The following is a 24356-nucleotide window of genomic DNA, read 5'->3' on the forward strand; positions in this document are numbered from 1 at the left end:
GTCCTTCCTTTACTTCTCCTTCTTATTTCAGTTAGCACAATTTGTGTGTGTATATTACTGGTTTTTCTCTTCAGTGACATATTTCTAGGTAATTTCTCAGGCATTGAACTTGTGTGAAGGATTTGCAAAGAGGTTTTTTTTTTTTTTTTTTTTACATTTTGACCTTAAGATGTTCTGATTGATGGCCATTCCTAGTAGAAGAGGATGCAATAACTGAGGGCCTGCTGTTGAGACAGCTTTGCCACAGGCTCCATCAGATGAGCTCCTCTACCATACAAAGGTATTAAAAAAAAAAAGAGCCCCCTCCACCCCATACCTGATGACGCTCTAGATGCCCCTGAAACCACACAAGTTCTGCAGTTCCCAAGCCTGCCTATTTATCCTCAACCCCAGTAAAACCCAGAAAGGGGGAAACAACAAGCCACCATTTATCTCTGCCCACTTCATGCAGTGGGTCATCAGATAAGGGAACAACTCCAGGCATCTCCTCCTTCCCAGAGAAGGAGCAGAGAGGAGGACACTGATACCCAAATCTCCTGTGGCGGCGTGGGACCCGTTTTGGAGAGGATCTTCACATCCCAAGCAAGGTCTGCAACTTCCACCCTACGCCTCTCTCTGCCTGACCAAAAGAGGTAGAGAGAAACAAGTTCCCTCTGCAGAGCCAGCAGTACCAGGGGCGGGCGGAAGGAAGCAGCTCACCACCAGAAACGCCATGCCCATGCCCAAGCCCATGCCCATGCCCACACCCCCGCTGGCAAGAGGAGAGACAAAGAAAACGCAGCCCTCCATTCTTCTGCGGGGTGCCGCAATGTTAGGGATATCCTCCTAGTCACCGCCTCCTCCCTCTCGAAAGCGAGTGATTATAAAGGTGGCACAAGGCGTGATCTCTGAACGGGACCTGCTGAGGGGAAATTCAGGCACGTGCCCCAGCAGACCCGCCCCAGCGCAGCCCAGAGCGCCCCGGAGGACGATAGATCCCTGAAGCGGCGAGCTTATCAATCGATCATTCGGTCAGCTTGGCTGGTCTGTGAGCCCGAGGCGGGAGTGGGATCGATCGAACCTTAAAACGCTCGCGCGCTCCGTCCTTGCCCTAGTTGACGCCATTTTGTGCGGTGGCGGGAGAGGTGGGCGGACGAGGTATGATTCGGTTCCCCTCGTGACGGGGGGTCGGGGCGGAGCCGATGGCTGCGCTGTCCGGGAGTGGCCCGAATGATGTCACCAGGGTTCCGAAGGCGAGAGAGTCGAGGCTCTTTTCACCTCTTCGAGCAGCGTCATGCAAAGGCTCCTCAGCTCCCCGGGCTCTGCTCCTGGGCCTCGGGAGGGGTGGCTGCGCCTGCTGCTATGGGGCCCGGCAGCTCTGTAGCCCAGGGGCTCTGGTGACCGCTCTGTTAAAGCACCAGGGCCCCCAGCTCCTGCAGGCAGACTAGGCTGTCACAGTCAATGGCAGGCATCGTTTGTGTGGGGGGTGGCGGAGCCCCGCATGGTGCGGTGTGTGAGGGTTGGCCGCCGGGGGAGGGGTGGAGTGAGTGGCCTCCTTCCCCTACGCTGCGGAGGGTTTACATCAGTGGTTCTCAAACTTTTGTACTGGTGATTATGGTTGCCAGCTTTCTACTCCTACAAAACCAAACACGCTTGCTCCACCCCAGGCCTCGCCTTTTTGTGAGGCCCTGCACCGCCCTCACTCACTCCATCCCCTTCGCCCTCTGTCCGTAGCTCTGCCAACTCTCACTTGCTTATTTTCACCAGGCTGACTTGGGGTTGGGGTGTGGGAGGGGGTGAGGGCTGGCTGAGGGGGTGCAGGCTCTGGGGTGGGGCCAGAAATGAGGAGTTCAGGGTGCAGGAGGGGGCTCTGGGCTGAGGCAGGGGGTTCAGGTGTGGGAGGGGGTGAGGGCTTTGGGCTGAAGGTGTGGGTTCCAGTATGCAGAAATGAGTGTTCAGGGTGCAGGAGAGGATTCTGGACTGGGGCAGTGGGTTAGGGTGTGGGGAGTGAGGACTCCAGCTGGGGATGAGGGATTTGGGGTGCAGGAGGGGGCTGCATGCTGGGGATGAGGGGTTCGGAGGACAGGAGGGGAATAAGGACTGGGGTAGGGGGTTGTGGCGCTGTGGTGAGGGATCTGGCTGGAGGTGCAGGTTCTGGGGTGGGGCTAGGGATGAGGGGTTTGGGGTTCAGGAGGGTGCTCTGGGCTTGGACCGAGAGGTGGGAGCGGGATCAGGGCTTGGGGCATGGGAGGGGGTCAGGGGCGCAGGCTCTGGGTGGCGCTTACCTCAAGCAGCTCCCCGAAGCAGCGGCATGCCCCCCCCTCCGGCTCCTATTTGAAGGTGGAGTCAGGAGTCTCTGTGCACTCACTGCCTTGTCTGCAGGCGCAGCCCCTGGCCAATGGGAGCTGCAGAGCCAGTGCTTGGGGTGGGGGCAGCATGTGGAGCCCCCTGGCTGCCCCTACACGTAGGCGCCAAAGCAGGGACACACATACACATTTTATTTGGTTAGAAAGCTTTCTCTGTTCTTTGCATGTATGTATATATACAACACAACTTTGTGCAGTGTTTTACAGCGTAATGAGAATTCATGTCTGATCTTGAGCAATGCTGAAACCTACAGCCACTGTCTTTGCATTGGATAATTTATTTTTTGAAAGACCAGATGCAAATCAAAAGTAAGTTTGTTGAATGATGTACTTTACTGGTTCTCAACCTTTTCCATATCTTGACCTCATGTTGCAACAGAGAAACGTTTTGGAATTTCCCCTTCCCCTCTAGCTGTAAATAAAAAAAAAAAAGAGAGAGAAGGTGTGATGCTAATGAAGGTTGTTAGTCCCAAACTGGGAACACATAATATTCTGAAATATTGGTTAAAGTACACTGAACAATGTTACTTTGTGCTTGTGTTTATACTGTATACAGTATGTACTTCTAAGACCTGGACTAACAGAAGTTTTGTCTTAAATTTACTATGACTTTTTAAAAAAATGGTTATTTATAGGGAAAGGAACAATCAATATGGTACTTATAATTAATAATGTTAACATACATTTGGTGGGAAATGGTTAAGGAATACTTTTATCTCATGTGCCTTTGTTACAAGCAGATATTTAGAACATGAAGAGCCAAAAAATTGGTATCTTGCACCTGCTCCATCTGTTACTGGAATTCCAACCACTCAAGAGTTACAGAAGGAATTGGAAAAAAATAACTGTCTAGGTAAAATGTTTGATATTCATTTTTAAAATGAAATACACTGGTGCTCATGTGAAGTATTATAGACATGTAATTTAGAAAAATAATAGTTTGGATTCTGAGGGATGAGCGTGCTCTTTTTGTTGTTCTGGTGGTGCAAAGGAAGTGAAAACCAGGCACGTCCTCTCTGCTGAGCATTCAGAGCCTTTACTTGAGGGGTTTCATGGTGGTTATGCGCAGCCTCTGGTATAGAGGTGTGGAAGGTGGTGGTTTGGAGGAGAGCAGGGCATGACCAGACTCGGTTTACTTTGGATTGTGGTAAGGTGCCATGGGAAGGAGCTGTAAGAGTATGATGGCCCACACATCAGCCCAGAGTTCAAGAAATGCAAAGGTGAGGTGGTATAAAGCCACCTTTGCCCTTCTGCTCACCACGGACCCCCTCTGGTTATGCCTTCCCAATTTCCCCACTAAGGAGGCACAGCTTAGAATTTGACCTAAAGATTTACAACGAGTAATTATTTTGAATGAGTGTCCAGGGTCTCTACCAGGAGAAAATTTTCTCCTCAGATTCTGGTGTTATATGATCACAAAATAAACTTGTACAATTCTCAGCTGCTGTGACTGATAGGTTCTTTTTTTGTTTGTTTTTGTTTTTGTTTTTTGAATTGTGGTGCTAAGGCCCATTTCTTCATATGCTTCTGTACATGAATAATCCTATTAAACTCAGTGGCACTACTCATTGAATAAAGTTACGTACATTTGCAAATGTTTGTGTTTAACAAGCTTAACTGGCCTTTGTATTTTTCACTTTCAAACATATGACATTGACATTAATATAGGATGGCGACAATACTGGGCCAAATTCTGCTCTTCTTACTCATTAATTATACATATACCCCAAAATCTCAATGACTTCATTGGGAATTTTTAGTGTGCAGGGAATACGGGAGAGGGTTCATAGTCTTTAATCTTACTAACAATTTAAGGATTGCTCCATTGTGTCAAAACCCCTTAGTTTACTTCTGGCTGTTATGCAAGCATTGGAATAGAAGAAACAACCAACAAAGAAGTCCTTTAAAAGCAATACTGGCGAAGATCACAGGCTGAATTAGCCTCTGCGTAAGTTGGGGGATATGAAACTCCACAAGATCCCAATCCTGGCGTTTCCTCCAAATTGTTTTGGAACGGGTTGACAGAAGTGGATCTGTACTCCTGAGTCATTGGTGTGATCAGAATCTGTACATACCTTGGGATATCTAATAAAAGCCAAGGCTGTCTGTGTGGAAGCCTTGTGCATGCACACTTGTTCCCTCCTGTGACTCACACCAGTCATATTACTAAATTACGGTTTGCAGATCTCCTGCAGTAGCCTGGCATCTTTCATATGTGTGTTCAGTTTTTTGCAGTGAGAAGGTAATGTCTGATTCCTCCAGAGCTGCAAGATTCTTATGTATGGGGCTTGAAAGGTCTTGGTGACCAGGGGAAAACTGTCTTCCACTTGCCATGTAGTTTTGAGTTTTCTACTCCATTTTGTTACCCTCTGTTTTATGTAGCAGAGGGTAGCAAGTAGCCCAATTTATGTCGGTTTTTGATACATCTGCATTGAAAGACAGTATATATAATAGGGTACCTAAAAGAAAATAGCACCGTCCATACGGACAATATATGTGAACTTGGTCCTATTTTATGCAGAGATTTAATGCACTGACTGAATATTATAGAGGGAATAATGTGTTGGCTTTTATAGATGAGGCAGAGAGTCAGAAGTTTATACCACGTTTTAAGAGGGCTGTTGAAGAACCAAATAGTAAATCATCAGTATCTGTCCATTTTGACATGACCTATAACAAGCAAGAAGTACTTAAGTTTAGGAGAGGGAGATAAGTCATTTGCAACATGAAAGTCTGGAATTGGTTTCTTCTTTTCCCTGTTCTGACCACAATAAAGATAAAAAATGAAATCAGGGCTTGTCAACAACCTGGTAGAAATATTTCAGAAAATAAAATATTAATTAACTTTCAAAAAGATAGTGATGATGAAAGAACCAGCTCAACATTCAAAAAAAGGTATGTGTTTCTAGTCAATTATCATAATTCATCAACTATCAGAATCATATTATTATTTTAGATACATTTGTCAAAGACTGAGTTTTTGATCCTTGAAATGAAAGTACTTAATAGAGCTCCAGGCACTAATGCTATTATTCTCTTGCATGTAATTAAAAACAGATATTTCCTCCTGGCAATATTTTAATACCTTAATTAAATTTGCCCTGAGCTCAACCCTTCTACAAGAAAGTTAAGCATGGAGTAGATTTTGTTATTTTAAGGAAATTACTGACTAACAAAAACACCCCTAGATGAATGTAGCACTAACTTGTTTATAGCTGTATGAAATTGAAAGCCAATTGGAAGACTAGGAAAAACAGCCCTCCATGCAGCTTTATTGCTGCCTAAGAGGAGAGGTCATACATATAAACCATTCTTCTTTCATGTCCAGCTATTCCCAGTCCTCAGGTCTTTAAATTTCATTCGTTCATCTGTGCAGTAAGTCACAATCTAGCATTAGAATCCAGTATTTATTTTGCATGACAGGATAGATGGGTTTAATAGCCTGTCCATTGTGATTCAGTTCTTAAAAATCTGGCTAGAAAAGAGGACTACTTTCTAGGTAGACAAATTTCAGTTGGATCAAGCAAACTTAGACATGCTCATGAGAAGAAAAGATTTTGTTTCCTACTATTTGTATTGTCAAAAAAGTGTATTCTTTGAAAATATTAGGACAATTGTAATAAAATATATGAAATCTCTTATTAAGACTTTTGAAGCTTATTTAAAACAACTAATTATACATATGCAAATATAGATTACAAAGACAGTTCTGTGACGAAGGAAGTTGACATTTATTGTAATACAATTAAAAAATATAAAAGATGAAAAAAGTTATGGAAAAATAATCATAGTATGTAGATATCTCAATATTCAGATTTTGGTGTAAATGATGTTTTTTCCACTTCTTGAAGATGGAAAAGAAGTTAAAGTACAGTCATTTCCTGATGCTTCAAAGACTTTTGGCGTGGAAGGTAATTATAATTATTCTTTGTAATATTTCGGAAAAAATATTTACTACACTCTTGATGTGATATCTGTATTAATAATGTATATTCACGCTCTTAGATGAAGAGGAATTCAAGATATGTACAATAAATGTTAAAAATATTTGGGTAAGATGAAGTAATGAGCAGATGGTGAAGGTTATGTGTAGACCACCAAATCGGGAAGAAGGAATTAACTAGGTACTCCTAAACCACAAAAGTCACAAGGGCTTATAATAATGAGGGACTCTTATTTGTACTGTGACAATAGCATACTAGGTGCTTGACAGGCAAATATATGAAGACAAGGGGGTGGGATTTTAAAAAGCTCCTTAGTGTAGTCAGTGAAACTTTTGTTCTTAAGTCACTTAAGCACTTTTGAAAATCACCTGATGTCTTTGTCCCAAAGAGTTTGCAATCTTAAAGCCTGGTTCTTTGAGGTGGTAAACGCTTTAATCTTCCATTGAAATCAACAGGAATTGAATGGTGGCTGCTGAATAACTTGTGGACATGACTCAGTACCTCAGTGGATCAGGCTTTACAAAGAAAAAGAACAGTGAAAAGGAAGCAGGAGAAAGTAGTGTGACAAAGTATTTTGATAAAATAATAAAATGTGAGCCTTGTAGATTTTTATAATTTTTGTTTTTTTTTAAAAATCAATAAACTAATATCTTTTTAAAATACTTTCAGTTTTAGATTTAGATTTCAGGGAAAGGACTGTGTCTTTCTCTGTATGTGGACAGTGCCTGGCACACTGGTTGTTAGTAGAATACAAATCATAATTAAAAATTATATTGATAGTAGGTCTGTCAAGTGATTAAAAAAAAATTAATCGCGATTAATTGCGCTGTTAAACAATAATGGAATACCATTTATTTAAATATTTGTGGAGGTTTTCTACATTTTCAAATATATTGATTTTAATTACAACACAGAATACAAAGTACACAATGTTTACTTTATTTTTATTACAAATATTTACACTGTAAAAAACAAAATAGTATTTTTCAATTCACCTAATATAAATACTGTAGTGTAGTCTCTATCGAGAAAGTTGGACTTACAAATGTAGAATTATGTATAAAAAATAAATGTAGGCTTTAAAGTTTTACATTGTTTTATTTTTGAATACAAGTCCACCTGAAAGTGAGAACAGGCATTTGTATGGCACTGTTGTAACCGGCATCTCAAGATATTTGTGTGCCAGATGCGCTAAAGATTCATATGTCCCTTCATGCTTCAACCACCAATCCAGAGGACATACATCCATGCTGATGACAGGTTCTGGTCAATAACAGTCCTGAGCAATGCGGACTGATGCGTGTTCATTTTCATCATCTGAGTCAGATGCCACCAGCAGAAGGTTGATTTTCTTTTTTGGTGATTTGGGTTCTGTAGTTTCTGCATCAGGGTGTTGCTCTTTTAAGACTTCTGAAAGCATGCTCCACACCTCATCCATCTCAGATTTTGGAAGGTACTTCAGATTCTTAAACCTTGGGTCGAGTGCGGAAGCTCTCTTTAGAAATCTCACATTGGTACCTTCTTTACGTTTTGTCAGATCTGCAGCGGTGTTCTTAAAATGAACAGTGTGCTGAGTCATCATCCGAGACTACTATAACATGAAATATATGGCAGAATGCGGGTAAAACACAGCCGGAGACATATAGTTCTCCCCCAAGGAATTCAGTCATAAATGTAATTAACACATTATTTTTTTAACGAGCGTCATCAGCATGGAAGCATGTCCTCTGGAATGGTGGCCGAAGCATGAAGGGGCATACGAATGTTTATCATAACTGGCATGTAAATACCTTGCAATGCCATCTACAAAAGTCCCATGCAAATGCCTCTTCTCACTTTCTAGTAACATTGTAAATAAGAAGTGGACAGCATTATCTCCTGTAAATGTAAACAAAGTTGTTTGTTTAATGATTGGCTGAACAAGAAGCAGGACTAAGTGGACGTGTAGGCTCTAAAGCAGGGATTCTCAAACTGGGGGGTCCTGACCCCTCAGGGGGTCATGAGATTATTACAGGGGGCTGCAAGCTGTCAGTCCCCACATAAGCGGAGGATCCGTCTGTCAGCCCTGCAGAGGGCTGACTGAGCCCTTCAGAGCTTGGTGGCCAGAGAACAGCGACTGCTGGCTGGGCACCCAGCTTTGAAGGCAGTGCCACCCACAGCAGCAGTGCAGAAGTAAGGGTGGCATGGTATGGGGGGGCCATCACAGCCTGAAATATTTTCAAAGGGTGTCCCATCAAAAAAAGTTTGAGAACCCCTCCTCTAAAGTTTTGCATTGTTTTGTTTTTGGGTGAAGTTATGTAACAAAAATCTACATTTGTAAGGTGAAATCTTTGTCGTGAAAATGCAATACAGTACTTGTATGTGGTGAACTGAAAAATACCATTGATTTTGTTTACAAATATTTGCACTATAAAAGCGATAAAAATAATACCAAGTGAGCAGTGTACACTTTGTATTGTGTTGTAATTGAAATTAATATATTTGAAAATGTAGAAAAACATCCAAAAATACTTAATAAATTTCAATTGGTAGTCTATTGTTTAACAGTGTGATTAAAACTATGATTAATTGCGAATAATTTTTTTAATTGTGATTACTTTTTTTGAGTTAATTGTGTGAGTTAACTGTGATTAATCGACAGCCCTAATAGATAGTTAATAGAGAATCATAAGCCTTTCTTGAAAAGTAGGATTTAAAGAGGTACTTGGAGAAGATGTTGGAAGTATGAATGGGAGTTATAGGTAAAGGGGACTTCATGGAAGAAGATGGACAGGCAAGAATAGTTGAAGGAAATAATGGGGATATTGGCTATCTAATTTGGTTGGATCTGAGTTACTACAGAGAATTCTTTCCTGGGTGTCTGGCTGGTGAGTCTTGCCCACATGCTCAGGGTTTAGCTGATCACCATATTTGGGGTCAGGAAGGAATTTTTCCTCCAGGGCAGATTGGCAGAGGCCCTGGAGAATTTTCACCTTTCTCTGCAGCGTGGGGCAGGGGTCACTTGCTGGAGGGTTCTCTGCACCTTGAAGTCTTTAATCCACGATTTGAGGACTTCAGTAGCTCAGACATAGGTCAGGGGTTTGTTACAGGAGTGGCTAGATGAGATTCTGTGGCCTGCATTGTGCCGGAGGTCAGACTAGATGATCATAATGGTCCCTTCTGACCTTAAAGTCTATGATTCTAAGTGAGGAAAAGGGTAGACCAAAAGGTGATGTTAGTAGCTGGGTCAGTAGGAGACAGTAGACAAGCAGGTAAAAACTAAGCTATGCAGGACCTTGAAGTAAAGACAAAACTTTAGGGTCTGTCTTCATTACAAGCCTAACCATGCATGGCTATCTGACATTATTCGGGGTTTCTATGTTCTAATATTTATTTTTGTTTGGTTTGCCAACTTCAAAAAAGGGCTAAGAAGAAATATGTGAAGAGTCAGTTTGAATCAGAAATACTGATTCTGCTGTAATGGAAAAACAACATAATATAGTACATCAGTGTTAAATCTAATGCTATTTGTAGAAACATTGACTTGCAAAATTCACACTTCACTGGGGCAAAATATAAATGTTTCAGTTATTGTATGTACTTATTGTATAAGTCTTTTGAAAATAGCAGATGGTTGTAGGCTCCTTTCCTGACTGCAAGAGACTTCAAAAATTTCACCGGATGCTTCTGTATTTTGTGGTCCCTTATTACAGGCTCTTCCTTTTGTATAGTACCTATATTTTTAATCTTAGTACTGATACAAATGCATGTTCACATGATAGGATGGCATAATACATTTTAATGTACGGCTCTGTTTTGTAGTAATTTGTGTGGCTCATAAGCCCTTTCTACACCTTGGTGCTATGAAGGAAAGTATAACTTAAAGACAATGTGGTCTTAATCCTGTAGCCTTTCTATGTACGTAACCCCCATTGAAATTACGGAGCGTTCTTCATGGAAGAATAAAGGATTGGGTTGGTGCGTAAGGGCCCATGAACAGGGACACTTGTGGAAAAAAGATACAGAATAGTTGAAAGCTTCAGAAGGGCATAATACTCAAGACATAGTAAAAAGTTAAATCCTTATGTAAAGGAAACCTAGGAAAATAAATAAATGACCCATTGTGGTTGCATCAGGGAAATTTTTAAAGGATTGTAAATTAAAAGGAAATCACATAAAACTGTACAAAAGAAATAACAGAGTTCAATATAATGTGATAGGAATGATAAATTCACTAAGCAAAGACACAAAATGAGCTATAATCAATAAAGGATGTTAAGGGGAATGCATATTCAAGTACCCCTTACAGTAACAAGTGACTGACAACTACTGCTAAACCCTCCATGACAGGTTTGTGACCTTCCCATTACCCACAAGCTGTGGAAACCTGTACAGATCCCTCCTAGTGACAAGCCCATGACCTCCCCCCCAGCTGTCAAATCCTCCCTTATCATCCTGTGCCCAATTACAAGCCTGCAACTCTCCAAAGGATGTATATACGAGATTTAGGAAAATAATTTTTAAAGGTTATTGGTAGAAAACAGTGTCAGTTTTTATACATTTGGTTTTGTTTCTTTAGGAACTGTAGAAAAAGATTTGGGGTTTTTGAGGGCTGTTACAGAAATCCGTATCCTTTTACTTACTGTTACTGGCTTACAAGTTTTATGTTTTAAATGTATTTTACAGTATTACTTTTGATTCCCAACAAAATCTGGGAATCAAAGGGTAAAATATTCTTTATGCTTGGTACCTCTAAAACATAGTGAAAATAGGACAATGGGATGATAATTAATCATTCATTGCCTGAGTAATTTATTCTTAGATCATGTACTCATACTTTTTTATAAAAGTGATACATTTAAAATATCAATATAAAATACAGGTACTTACCTAATTCAAATATAAAACTTCAAATAAAGCTGAAGCAAAATAGCATATAGATGTGTTTCACTTTTGCCATTTTTGGTTCTTTAATATTTGTTTTCTAATCCTCTGACACACTCCTAGGCTAAACATTTTCAAAAATGGGTGCCTAAAATTAGGCTTCTCAAATCCATATTTAGACAACTAAGTGACCAGACTGCAAAAGCACTGAGGTGTCAGTGGATCTAATGATATAAGTGAAAGCTCCTGGATGCTGAGCTCTTTTACAGGCAGGTTGTTACATAACCTTAGGTATCCATTTTTTAAATTCTTGGCCCTTATTTTCCTAAACACTCAATCAGCATTACATACTCTTCTTTACTTGGTCTTTGATTACTCTTACATATTGATTGATGTTTCCTTTTCTTGTTTGGTGTTTTCCTTCAACTAGTTCTCAATAAAAACAATATTGAAACAACTAAACCTGTTGTTTTTGTTTGAAAATATACAGTAACAATAACAGAACTGTATATACTAATCAGAGCTGAGCAAAAGTATTTAAAATTTCTGTTAGTTTTAAGAGACTGTATTTGAACCCCACATATGTATTTTTTAATTGGACAGTACCTATGAGTTCTTGCACTCTTGCCCCCTTTTGGCTTTTCTGGGCAACCTCCCCTCTTTTGTGTGTGTGTGTGTGTGTGTGTGTGTGCATTTGTGTTTTGTGGAGAAAAGTAAAGAAGCATAAAGCTACATATACAGAATAAAGAAAACAGCATGACATTCATTTATGTTATGTATTTTAAAAAAATAAATGTGAGGTAGAGGTTTTGAAACCTTGTTTTTAAAAAACGTTAATCAGTTTAATGCTTTTGAATCTGAAATGTGTTCTCTCTCTCTCTCTCTCTCTCTCTCTCTCTTCCCAGAGCAGGCATGGACAGGCAGTGAATACTCTACTTCACCCTGCTATACATGTTTTGTGGAGTAAAAGAGAGTTTCAGTCTTTCTTCAAAGGGACCACCTCTAAGGATTATTCTGTTTTCCTTTTAGTTCTTAGTCTCTGCCAATACATTCCTAAAAGTTACTGATGTGGGGGTTTTGTAAAGTGGACTCCTGTCCACAAAGAATTGAACTGAAACCATCAAATCATTTGAGTTACATTTTGGAAACTGCTTGACATGTTTGTAACAGTGGAAATTCTTTATTTAGGTTTTAATATAGCAGCTATTATTTTCAGTTAAAAGAAAAGATATGTTTTATGTTCTTAACTGAATGGTTTGAATATGATCTTAAGCTGCTCAGTTTAGAAATATTTTCAAGGAATTCCCATATTTTAACTACATACAGTCCAAGGCTTTGGATGATGTAAGTAAAGAATATTTCTTAATTATGTCTGCAGATAGTATTTAATATATTAAATGTTAAATTGAAGTACCATTTTGTTATTTACAAGTGTTACTAGATAAATTGTTAGTGAGGTACAGAGTATTGCAGCAGCACACATTTCAGGAGCAGGTAAGCAGAATAGTAATGCAGCTCATCTAGAAAAAGGTCCAGGATTAAATTTCTTTATCCATTTTGAGTATAATATTCTTGTAAATTGTGATTTCCAGAGTAGTTTCACATGTGGATTCATAAGAATGTTTTTTCCCAGAACAAATATCAAATTTTGAAATTAAAATTTGGGAAGTCGATAACAGTTATGTCTCAGGGAAGACCGCCATTTAGAATATACTTTCTTATCCAACATCTAGGGTTCTTCATCATTTAGGGAGTCTTGAGGATTTTCCAATTTTTCCTTGCTTTTATTCTCCAAACCTCAAGACCCTAAATTGAAACAACTCATGGAATATAAGGGTTGGAAGGGACCTCAGGAGGTCATCTAGTCCAACCCCCTGCTCAAAGCAGGACCCATCCCCAACTAAATCATCCCAGCCAGGGCTTTCCAGCAGAGGAAGACACTATAACAGGTTTTGCAGTCTTGTGGTTAAAATGAGCAGAGGGGTTGGCATTGGAGATTTAGGTCCCAATTCAGTGAGCATTTTAAGCATATGCTGTAAGATGGATTGGAGTCTTAAGGGATAGCCATGCAGAACTCATATCCATTAGTTAAAATTTTCTTCAGAGCAGCTGATAAGATTGTTTTGCCTCTGCAGACACTAATCTTACATTTAAACTCGCTGCATGTGAACCTTTAAAATCATGGGGATTGGTATTCTTTTTACATTTGCAATCTCTTTCCCCTGTTTTTTTCCTCCTGTTGAAGTGCATGTCTATTTTATCCATACCAGTTAGATGGCCTGTTGCTCAGTAAGAAACCCTTGTTAATTAATACTGAGTCTAATGAGTACCTACAAGATATATTACACAATTTTTTTCTTATAACTTTCATGAAAATCAGCCTTGCTTGTGGCCATATTCTGCCATTATTCTGCATACAGTACTCCCATCGAATTGAAATCAGTGGAAGATTGCATAAAAACCATTAGTTCTTCTTTGAGTGCTGTCTCTGGGTGCTCCACTTAAGGTGTCGGTGCATCCTGGTGCTGTTGACTGGAGATTTTTGGTCGCAGTGTTCGGTCAGGATGTGTGTTCACAGAAGCTGTCTCGCGGCGCCATTGGAGTCTTGTCTAACAACCCCTTCAGTTCCTTCTCAACCGTCCTCAGCTGAAGACTTGGGGCAGTGTGTCAACTTCTTCCCCTGTAGATAGAAAAAAGAGAAAAACTAGTTAGATACCTTAGATAAGTTAGTTTATAGTTCATAATAGTTAGTTCAAAAAAATTTTGTTTTCCTCTTTCCTTGCTCCTTTTCAGAGCAATTTCTGAAGCATGCCTCGTTCCCCCAGGCTTTAAAAGATGCGGCTCCTGCAGCGAAGCGATGTTGAGGTCGAACAGACGCTTGCTGTGTGTGAGATGTCTTGGTGAATTGCACATATCCCAAAAGTGCGTTTGCTGCAACAACCTGAAGATGAGAGCAACTGGGACCTTCGCCTCAAGATGATCTTAATGGAGAAATCATGACTACCAAGCCCAGAAATGGGCCACCAAAAGCCCTGCTCTAAAGGCTTTCTGACCAGGTCAGAACTGACAGAGCATGGCTCGATCCTTTAAAGAAAAGAGGTAGCGAGTGTCAACCTCTCTGCAGAGGGAACCACATAAAAAGGAATGGTCCTCTGCGAGATTGTTACCGTTGGTGCCGATCACCAGCTTGAGTCAATCACCTCTCGAGTCAGCACCTCCTCCATGGCACCAACTATGTCAGCATGGAAATCGGCACCAGTACCGATCATGCTGCCACTTCCGGCACTGACAACGAACTCGGGACCACCAACTTCATTGGCACCACCACTTCTGGCAGCACCAGCTGATATAACCACAAAGGGACCACCAGTACCGACAAAGGTGAGCCACAAGGCGCTTGCACACTATTCAGCTCCTACAAAAGTCACATCATTGGAACCCTCGGCACCACCACCATCGCTAAGTTTCCTGTAAGCCGCACGGCTGCACAGCAGCCTATTAAGCGCCACGTAGGCGCTCAGAGAACTCGCCCGCCCAGGACCTGCCATGGCCAGGGGAGGGGTGTCCTTCCTCCAGCCCCAGAGCTGCCACAGCCGGGGGACAGGAGCCCTTCCCCCAGCCCGAACACAACCTGGGCCTGCCGCAGTTGTGGGAGGGGCCCGAACACAACCTGGGCCTGCCGCAGTTGTGGGAGGGGCCTGAACACAACCTGGGCCTGCCGCAGTTGTGGGAGGGGCACCTATTCTGTAGCCCAGCCCCGGAACTGCCGCGGTGGGGAGAGGTGCCTTCTCTCTCCCCCCTCCCCAGCCCAGGTGCTCCTGTGGGGGGAGAGAGCTGGAGGGAGTCCTCTCTCCCTGCTATAGCCCCAGGGCAGCCTGCACCCCAAACCCCTCATCCCCAGTCCCACCCCAGAGCCCACACAGCCCTGCACCCTAACCCTCTTCCCCAGCCCTGAGCCCCTTCCCACTCTCTGAACCCCTCGGCCCCACCCCCACCACATGAATTTTGTTATGTGCACCAATATGGAAGTGGTGTGTCACACATCACCTTCATATTGGTGCACATAACAAAATTCATTCTGCACATGTGTGGGAAAAATTAGAGGGAACACTGCTCCATCAGCACCAAAGCAATTCCTCACACAGAGGGATATCTCGATATCTTTGGTACCCCTATCACCAGTTCTTCTCGGCCCCGACAGATCTCCCCCATGAAGCATCACTACACAGGCCGCATCTCCCATGGCACCGTCGGCACCAAGTGACAGGGTAGATGAGATCAGGAGAAAGGGGTCTTCTCACCACAGCACTCCTCTCCTACTCACCGCAGACCAATTGGAGGAACACTTATGGTGGCTTTTGACCCTCAACAGCCCACTCACCCATGGTATGGACAACCCTGGATGTGTTCCCCATGCAGTGGCTGCCATGGGATCAGTGGGCAGCATATAGAACCCACTATGCCAGAACCTCACTGCCACCCAAAGGCGAACTTAGATCTCCTCCACTATCCCCAGTGATTGCAACATCCATTGCCCCAGAGGATATAGCAGAGGAACTCGAGGAAGAAACAGGTAAAGAAAATGTATCGCCAACTTACAGCTCTTCATTTCCTGATCAGGCTGTTATGCCACCTCCACCTACAATGGTGGATGATTTTAAACAGTTTCAAGAACTGTTTAAGAGAGTTGCGCTGAGCCAGGACATACCCATTGGAAGAAGTCTAAGAAAATCAGAATAAATTTCTTGACATTTTGCAAACCTCGTCGTCAAAAATTGCACTTCCAGTAAATGATGCCATTCTGGAACCTGCTGAAACGGTGTGGCAGATGCCAGCCACCATCCTGCCTGAATGTAAAAGGGCCAATTGAAAATATGTGCCAGCCAAAGGAATGGACTTCCTCTTTTCCCATTTGCGCCAAACTCACTGGTAGTTGACGCAGCAAACCATTGATCCAGACAGCCTCACTCTCTAAATTCTCACCTCTCAATAAGGACCATAAAAGACTGGACCCCTTAGGAAGGAAGGTCTACACATTGTCCACTTTGCAATTTACAGTCACTAACTACAGCGCCCTCCTGGCAAAGTATGACCACAACAACTATGGGAAGCTGTTCGAGTTCACAAATGATCCTCCCAAGGACAAACAAACACAATTCAAGACCCTACTAACTGAAGGATAATTGGTGTCCATGACTGCCTTACAGGCTTCCCTGGACATTGCTGATACGACAGTGTGTACCACAGCCACAGCAATTGTAATGTGCAGAGCCCCTTGGCTCCTGTCTTCTGGCATCCCAGAAGAACTGCAGCTCAAGGTGGAAGACCTCTACTTTGGCAAAGAAACTATTCTCCTCTAAGATTGATGAGGTGCTACACTTCATGAAAGACTCATGTGCAGTACTCTGTAGGCTGGGCTTTTATATACCGCTTGCTAAAAGAAAGCAACCTTGCTAAAAGTTACCAACCTTATCACCATTTTAGGGACACACCATTTAATTGTCAGAATCCCAGACCTTATGAAACCAACAGATAGAGAAACAGACCACAAAAACGTCAACCATCACAACCCTAACCAGTGGTGTCACAACTACCGCCTTATAAACAGCAGTTTTGAATTGTTGGTCAAGGGTCTGAATGACCTCAAGACAGCGCCACTTTGCCCATTTGGCCATTGGCTGAGATCTTTTTAGCAATTATGGAAGTCCACCACGAAGGACCGTTGGGTCCTAGAGATCATAAAATTGGGCTCTGCCATCCCCTTTATTTCTTGCCTACCTACCCAACCTCTTTCCTGTCCCTCTTCAGGGACCCTTCTCATGAGCACCTCTTAAGGCAGGAAGTAAATCATCTACGGCAACTAGGTGCTGTGGAACCAGGACCTATGCAATACAAGGGAAGGTCTTCTATTCCCAGTATTTTTTGACCCAAAAGGAAAAACTCTGCAAGTTAATCTGTTCCCAGAAATTCAAGATGGTCACATTAGGCACAATAATTCCAGCGCTGGAACAGGGGGACTGGTTTTCATCCCTCAACCTACAAGACACATATTTCCCCATTACCGTACACTCAGCACACAGACAATTCCTCTGCTTTACAGTAGGACATGAGCACTACTAATACAGCGTGCTCCCATTCATCCTGTCCACTGCTCCAAACCCCTTGTGGTCATCGCTGTGCACCTGCATAAGCAAGGGATCATGTTTTTCCTTTTTCTAGACAACTGCCTCCTATAAGGCCCCACTCCGATAGCGCTGACAGAAATCACCCAATGGACTACTGCCCTCTTCCAAACACTAGGGCTGCAATTAAACATACAAAAATCGACATTGATGTTCATGCAACAGCTAGACTTAATTGGAGAACACCTTGATTCAGCTCAAACTAGAGCGTCTCTACTACAGAACAGATTTCTGTAGATAAAAAAAATCTCATAGAGATAGTTTAGACTGCTCCACGAATCACATCAAGAAGCTGTCCACAGCTGCTAGGAAATATGGCAGCCATCACATTCGTGGTAAAGCATGCCAGACTACACATGTGCTGTCTCCAAGGCTGTCTGAGTTCAATATACAAACACAGCCTGAACAAGACCTTAACACTACCTCCCAGAGTCCTAGAATCCCCTCAGTAGTGGACAAAGCAGGAGAATCTCTGTTCAGGGATCCCCTTTTATCAAGAACCTCCCTCAATAATTATCACAACAGACATCTCACTGATAGCTTGGGGTGCACACCTGGATCGTCCTACAATCAAAGGCAGATGGTCAGCAGTGGAGATACATCTCCATATCAACTTACTAGAACTGAGAGCAGTACGGAACAGCAGCCTCCATTTCCTTCAGCTCATAAAGAAGATGACAGTACGGATGATACATGCAATATTGCATGTATGTTCTACATCAGTCGACAAAGGGAGAGTGCAATTCCATTCCCTCTGTACTGAAGCCATAAAACTATGCAACTGGTGCATTCATCACCACAGTGACATCTCAGCCTCCTACCTTCCCAGAAGTCAAAATAGCACAGCGGACACTCTCTAAGCAGACAGTTCTCCCAAGAGCACAAATGGGAAATAAATCCCAAAGTCCTGCAACATATATTCCAATGATGGGGTTTTTCCACCATCAACCTATTTGCAACATCACCAAATCACAAATGTTCGCTGTTCTGTTTGAGAGCGGGATTAGGCCCTTGATCCTTAGAGGATGCCTTTCTCAAATGGAACACAGTGCTCCTATATACATTCCCACCAATTCCACTAATTCCCAGAGTCCTACACAATATTCAGAACGACAATACCAAAATCCTACTGATAGCCCCGATGTGGCCCAGACAGTCCTGGTATCCTTATCTGATGCACATGAGTTTGTGCTACATGAACTCTCGTGTTGAGATCTGATCTCCTCTCACGTGCCAACGGTGAAATCATCCAAACAGAGAATCTCCATCTGAAAGCGTCGCTCCTTAATGGTTCCAGCAACACGAATTATATTGTTCGGAGCAAGTCCAACACATGGTATTGAACAGCAGACATACATCCACACGGAATACTTACCTACAAAAATGGAAAATATTTTCCATATGGAGTCAGAACAAACAATTCACTTCCACCACTACACCACTATCACTAGTGCTAGAATCTCTCTTAGAGCTAAAGAACTCCAGACTGTCCACAAGCTCTAAAGTACATCTCGCAGCGATCACCACTTCCCATCATGAAATCAACTGGATTCTTGGTATTTGCTCACCTGACCACCAAGGAGTTTCTCACTGGCATACAGAATCTCTACTTAGAAGAATGCCAACCCATGCCCACTTGGGATCCAAACCTAGTTCTCAAAGGCCTAACTAGACCACCCTTTGAACCGCTGGCCACTTGTTCCTTGCAGTATTTGTCAATGAAGGTGGAATTCTTTGAGGCTATCACCTCCGCAAGATGAGTAAGTGAGTTAGGTGTACTAATGGCCAATCCACCATATGCTGTCTTCTTTAAAGACAACATCACGTTGCGACCTCACCCAAATTCCTCCCCAAAATAGCATCATCCTTCCATATCAACCAATCTATTAATCTCCCCACATTCTATCCCAGAACACACGGAAGCATGTAGCAGGCCATGTTACACACTCTAGACCAGGGATAGGCAAACTATGGCTCGCGGCGGATCCGGCCCACAACCTGCACCATGTGGCTCAGCTGCGCTCTAGGCAGGGTGCTTGGTTGGGGGCTGGACGTGGCTTGGCCCTGCTCCGGCCGGGGCGCTGGCTCGGGAGCCGCACCATGCGGCTTGGCCCTGCTCCGGCCGGGGCGCTGGCTCGGGAGCCGCACCATGCGGCTTGGCCCTGCTCCGGCCGGGGCGCTGGCTCGGGAGCCGCACCATGCGGCTCCTGGAAGTCGCAGTAGGCCCTGCTCTGGTTCGTACGCCTTCCAATGGGAGCTGCAGGGGCGGTGCCTGCGGATGAGGCAGCATGCAGAGCTGCCTTGCTGCTTCTCCACATAGGAGCCAGAGAAGGGACATGCCACTGCTTCTGGGAGCAACTCAAGGTAAGTACCACTCAGAGCCTGCACCCTCTGAGCCTCCTGGAAGTCACAGTAGGGCCTGCTCTGGTTCGTACGCCTTCCAATGGGAGCTGCAGGGGCGGTGCCTGCGGATGGGGCAGCGTGCAGAGCTGCCTTGCTGCTTCTCCACATAGGAGCCAGAGAAGGGACATGCCACTGCTTCTGGGAGCAACTCAAGGTAAGTACCACTCAGAGCCTGCACCCTCTGAGCCTCTCCCCATGCCCCAACCCTCTGCCCCAGCCCTGATCCCCCTCCCACTCTCCAAACCCCTCGATCCCAGCCTGGAGCACCCTCCTGCACCCCAAACCTCTCATCTCCAGCTCCACCCCAGAGCCCACACCCCCAGATGGAACCTGCATCCCTTCCCACACCCCTGCCCCAGCCCTGATCCTCCTCCCGCCCTCCAAACCCCTTGGTCCCTGCCTAGAGCACCCTCCTACACCCCAAACCTCTCATCTCCAGCCCCACCCCAGAGCCTGCACCCCAACCCCAATTTTTTGAGCATTCATGGCCCACCATAAAATTTCTATTCCCCGATGTGGCTCTCGGGCCAAAAAGTTTGCCCAACCCTGCTCTAGGTATTCAAGCAATAGCATTTTACCTGGATAGAACAAAGTCTTTCCTCAAATCTGTGAGGCTCTTCATCTCGACAACAGAATGATCTGAGGGCTCAGCTATATCTGTGCAAAGACTATCTAAGTGGATCTCAAGCTGCATTTGCTTATGTTATCAAACAAATAAGGGAGCCACCAAAGGAGATCAGATCCCATTCTACTCGCTCCATGACAGCATCCATAGCTTTCCTGAACAACGTACCAATCGCAGATATCTGCAAAGCTGCTACATGGGCCTCAGAACATACACTCTTTAAACACAAGACTCCCGAGCTGATGTCATACTAGGCCTAATGGTCCTTTCCTCTAATATGCATGTAACTCCAAAGTCCCACCAACCATAGGAGTCACTGCTCTACAAACACCTGAAGTGGAACACTCACAGGGACAGCACTTGAAGAAGAGAAGGTTACTCAACTTGTGCAGTAACTGAGGTACTTCGAGATGTGTCCCCCTGTGGGTGCTCCACTACCCATCCTCCTCCCCTGTACTTTGGAGTCCTATACAAGGACTCTGTGGTAGAGAAGGAACTGAAGGGATTGGGCTGTGCATATGCTGGACGAGACTCCAGTGGCCGCAAGACAGCTTCTGCACATGCACATCCGGACCAAACACTGCTACCGAAAATCTCCGGTCAACAGCGCTGGGACACACTGACACCTGAAGTGGAACACTCACAGGGACACACATCTCCAAGAACCTCAGTTACTGCTCAAGGTGAATAACCCTCTCTCTTTATGATTTTAAGTAGTTCATGAATTTGGCTTAGTATTTCTAATCATGAAATGATTTAATTACAAAATAATACAGTTCATTTAGCCTCATATATCATAATAATAGTCACTGCAATTAGCTGTATATTATAGAAGTATTATGTTGAACTACAGAATATAGTTACTTATTTTTTATCAACTGGCCGAGCTTGTAAGGCCTGATTCATCTTGATGACATTTTTCTGATTTGGATGTAATTTGATAACTCCTGAACATTTTATCTGATCAATTCTAAATTTTCAGGGCATATCATAGGCATCCATGGGCAGAACCCTCTTAATTTTGGTGACTGTCAGAAAACTAGAAGCGGAAAATGGGGGACACACAATGCTCCTGGCATCCGATTAGCGATTTTTGATTAGCTAGCACCTTCTACTATCTCTCTAATTGTCTATAGATCAAAGACCTATTCATTTTAGTTCTGCCCATCCTCCTAATAAAATTTTAAAATGCTGACACCCTGAAAGAGAAAGAAAAGGAGAATAAGAATATTGGAGGGGAAATGGGGAGGCATGGAATGGTGATACATGCAGAATCCCAGGCATGGAGGGTGGAGTAAAATGAGGGACCCTGGAATGGGGGGTGCACAAAGAGCCGTTGGGGTAGGAGAAATGGGGGGCACACAGAATCCCTGGTGGGAGGAGAATGTGGGGGAATAAGTAATGGGGGACTGAGGGTGCACACAGCGCTCATAGTGAGAGATGGGCGCAGGCATCTCTGGTAGGGAAGAGAATTGGGGGCACACAGAGGCCACGGCAAGAAGGAGGGGATGGGGAGGTTCAGCGAGTCACTAAAATAGAGGGGGATGGGAGGATGGCATGCAGGTAGCTTGTGTGGGAGGATGTAGGGTTACAGGAGTTCCTGGTGAATGTAATGAGCTTGTTCTACGGAAGCAACAAAGTGTGCAACTCCCTAGTATAAAAATAGCGAGCAAGTTTTCCAACACTAATTTTCAGCAGCAAAAAGGTAACTGTTTTCCTTGATTCAAGTAAACTTAATGAGTCTGCTGAGAAACGTTCTTTTAATATTTTAAATTAATATGTGCCTAAATAGGGAACTATGTTCACTTACTTTCTTTTTATCATATTTGTCTCCAACAAGTTGTTTAAAACTCAGAATTCTGTTAATGTGGTCTTTTTACCAGTATAGGCATTAATAGATACAGAAATGATAAAAAGACTACAGGAATGTCTTTGAAATTTTTATAACAGCAAAATTAATACAACTTTATAATGAGCCTCTCTTTGCTAATAGTTGAACACTGACAGTGGTCTATTTGTACAGCAGTAATTTGAGTCTAGAGACTGGCATTTCTGTGTTTGTGACTAGTACTTCACTACATCATAGTTATAGGTCTATGGTATCTCTTTAATAAATATTTCAATGGCAGCAAGAAATAGAAAGACATTCTTTTGCCATTATTTAAAGTTAAAGTTCTCCTCTAATATAAAGTATCTATCTAATCTTTAGAAAAACCATGGTGTGTCATACCAGCAGTCATTCACTGGTACATATATCAGTTTAATAATCCTTCCTGTGTAATTTTTTTCCTTCACAGTTCTGTCAGAATGTATGAATAGATACATTTGAATAGCTTCATTATATTTACTGCTTTCTAATTCTTTCCTAGATTCTTTACACAGATAGGAACTTTGTGATTTGTGCTCCAACTGGTTCTGGAAAAACTGTAATGTTCGAACTAGCTATTACAAGGTTACTAATAGAAGTGCCGATGCCTTGGTTAAATATTAAAATTGTCTATAGTGAGTATTATGCTAATTTTAAACAATTAATTATTAACTAGTAGCAATGATAGAAAATTATTTCAACTTTTACATTTTGTTATGTACACTTACTGGTTACATTTAGTAAGCTTGAACTTAAATACGTGATGACAACTAAGGGTATGTCTACACTACCTGCCGGATTGGCGGGCTGCAATCGATCCAGCGGGGATTGATTTATCGTGTCTAGTCTAGATGCGATAAATCGACTCCTGTACTCCAGTGCCATGAGAGGCGCAGGCAGAGTCAACAGGGGAGCGGCAGCAGTCAACTCACCGTAGTGAAGACACTGCAGTGAGTAGATCTAAGTACGTTGACTTCAGCTACGTTATTCATGTAGCTGAAGTTGCGTAACTTAGATCGATCCCACCCCCAGTGTAGACCAGGGCTAAGTGAGGCCTACTTCATAAAACTTATGTATTATATTGGGGTTGTTGTTATAATCATGTATTTGTATTACCATGGCAACTATTATTATTATTCTTTGTATTGCATAAGTGAGATTGGGAATTTATTGCATAAGTGGGATTGGGAATTTATTAGGCTCTGCATATACACGTAGTAAGACTGTCCCTGCCCTGAAGAGCTTATAGCCTGAACAGACAGAGGCACTGGAAATGCTTTGCTCAGTGCTGCAACCAGGAATAAAACCAAGGTCTTCTGAATCCTAGTCCATTGGTCTGTCCACTGGACCACGAAACTGCCTTCCCATTAACCATTTCTTCTTATCTAATCTATAGGACAAAGCAGGCAAGGTTAAGAGTTATTTGTATTGATTTAATTATAACAAAAATAAAATGTAATTAATATATTTGATGGTAGTGACATCTCTAGATCTGTCATTCTGCTTTTCTTTTTGGAGAAAGGAATTTTGTATCTTCATGTAGATGAAATGAGACTGGTGATTTTTTTCCCCTACCCTTGATTTGTCCACATTGTAAAGCCATATGCAGTTTGGTACAATTCAACATATTTTGGTAGTCTTATCTTAAATCAGGGGTCGGCAACCTATGGCACACGTGCCAAAGACCGAACGCGAGCCAATTTTTAATGGCACGTTGCTGCCTGCTGGGTTCCAGCCGCCAGCCCTGCTCAGCCTGCTGCAGAACCCAGGCCAGCAGCAGGCTGAGCAGGACTGGGGCCAGGACCCCGGCAGGCAGCAGCGTGCCATTAAAAATCCTGCACGCCTTGGCCTGCTCTTCTCCCCCTCGCAGGGAGTGGCAGGGGGGAGAAACTTGGTCCTGCTGGCTACTACTGCAAGGCAGGCAAGGTCTCCCCTCCCCCGCCTCTTCCCCCAGCATGCTGGGTTCCTGCCTCTCCTCCTCTCCCTCCCTGCCCCCGATCAGCTGATGGCCCTTGCGAGGGAGGGGGAGAAGCCGAGCTGCAGTGCACTCGCTGCTTCGGGGAAGAGGCAGAGAAGAGGTGGGGATGGGTCTTTGGGGAAGGGGGGTGGAATCAGGGCATATCCCCT

At 43.3% G+C, this 24356-nt stretch overlaps 1 protein-coding gene across 1 annotated transcript in view; it reads left to right on the forward strand.

Moving 5' to 3' along the window:
* The first annotated feature begins 1063 nt into the window (after positions 1-1063).
* Positions 1064-24356, forward strand: part of HFM1 (helicase for meiosis 1) — a 123417-nt gene continuing 100124 nt past the window's right edge. The window contains exons 1-7 of the mRNA XM_073358226.1: positions 1064-1137; positions 2543-2654; positions 3086-3198; positions 6197-6256; positions 10848-10895; positions 12426-12496; positions 22732-22864. Coding sequence (XP_073214327.1) covers positions 2584-2654; positions 3086-3198; positions 6197-6256; positions 10848-10895; positions 12426-12496; positions 22732-22864 — 496 coding nt within the window. The 5' untranslated portion in view covers positions 1064-1137; positions 2543-2583. The remainder of the gene's footprint in view (positions 1138-2542; positions 2655-3085; positions 3199-6196; positions 6257-10847; positions 10896-12425; positions 12497-22731; positions 22865-24356) is intronic.

The sequence above is a fragment of the Lepidochelys kempii genome, chromosome 8 (genome assembly GCF_965140265.1).
Source record: "Lepidochelys kempii isolate rLepKem1 chromosome 8, rLepKem1.hap2, whole genome shotgun sequence".
NCBI classification, from domain to species: Eukaryota; Metazoa; Chordata; order Testudines; family Cheloniidae; genus Lepidochelys; species Lepidochelys kempii.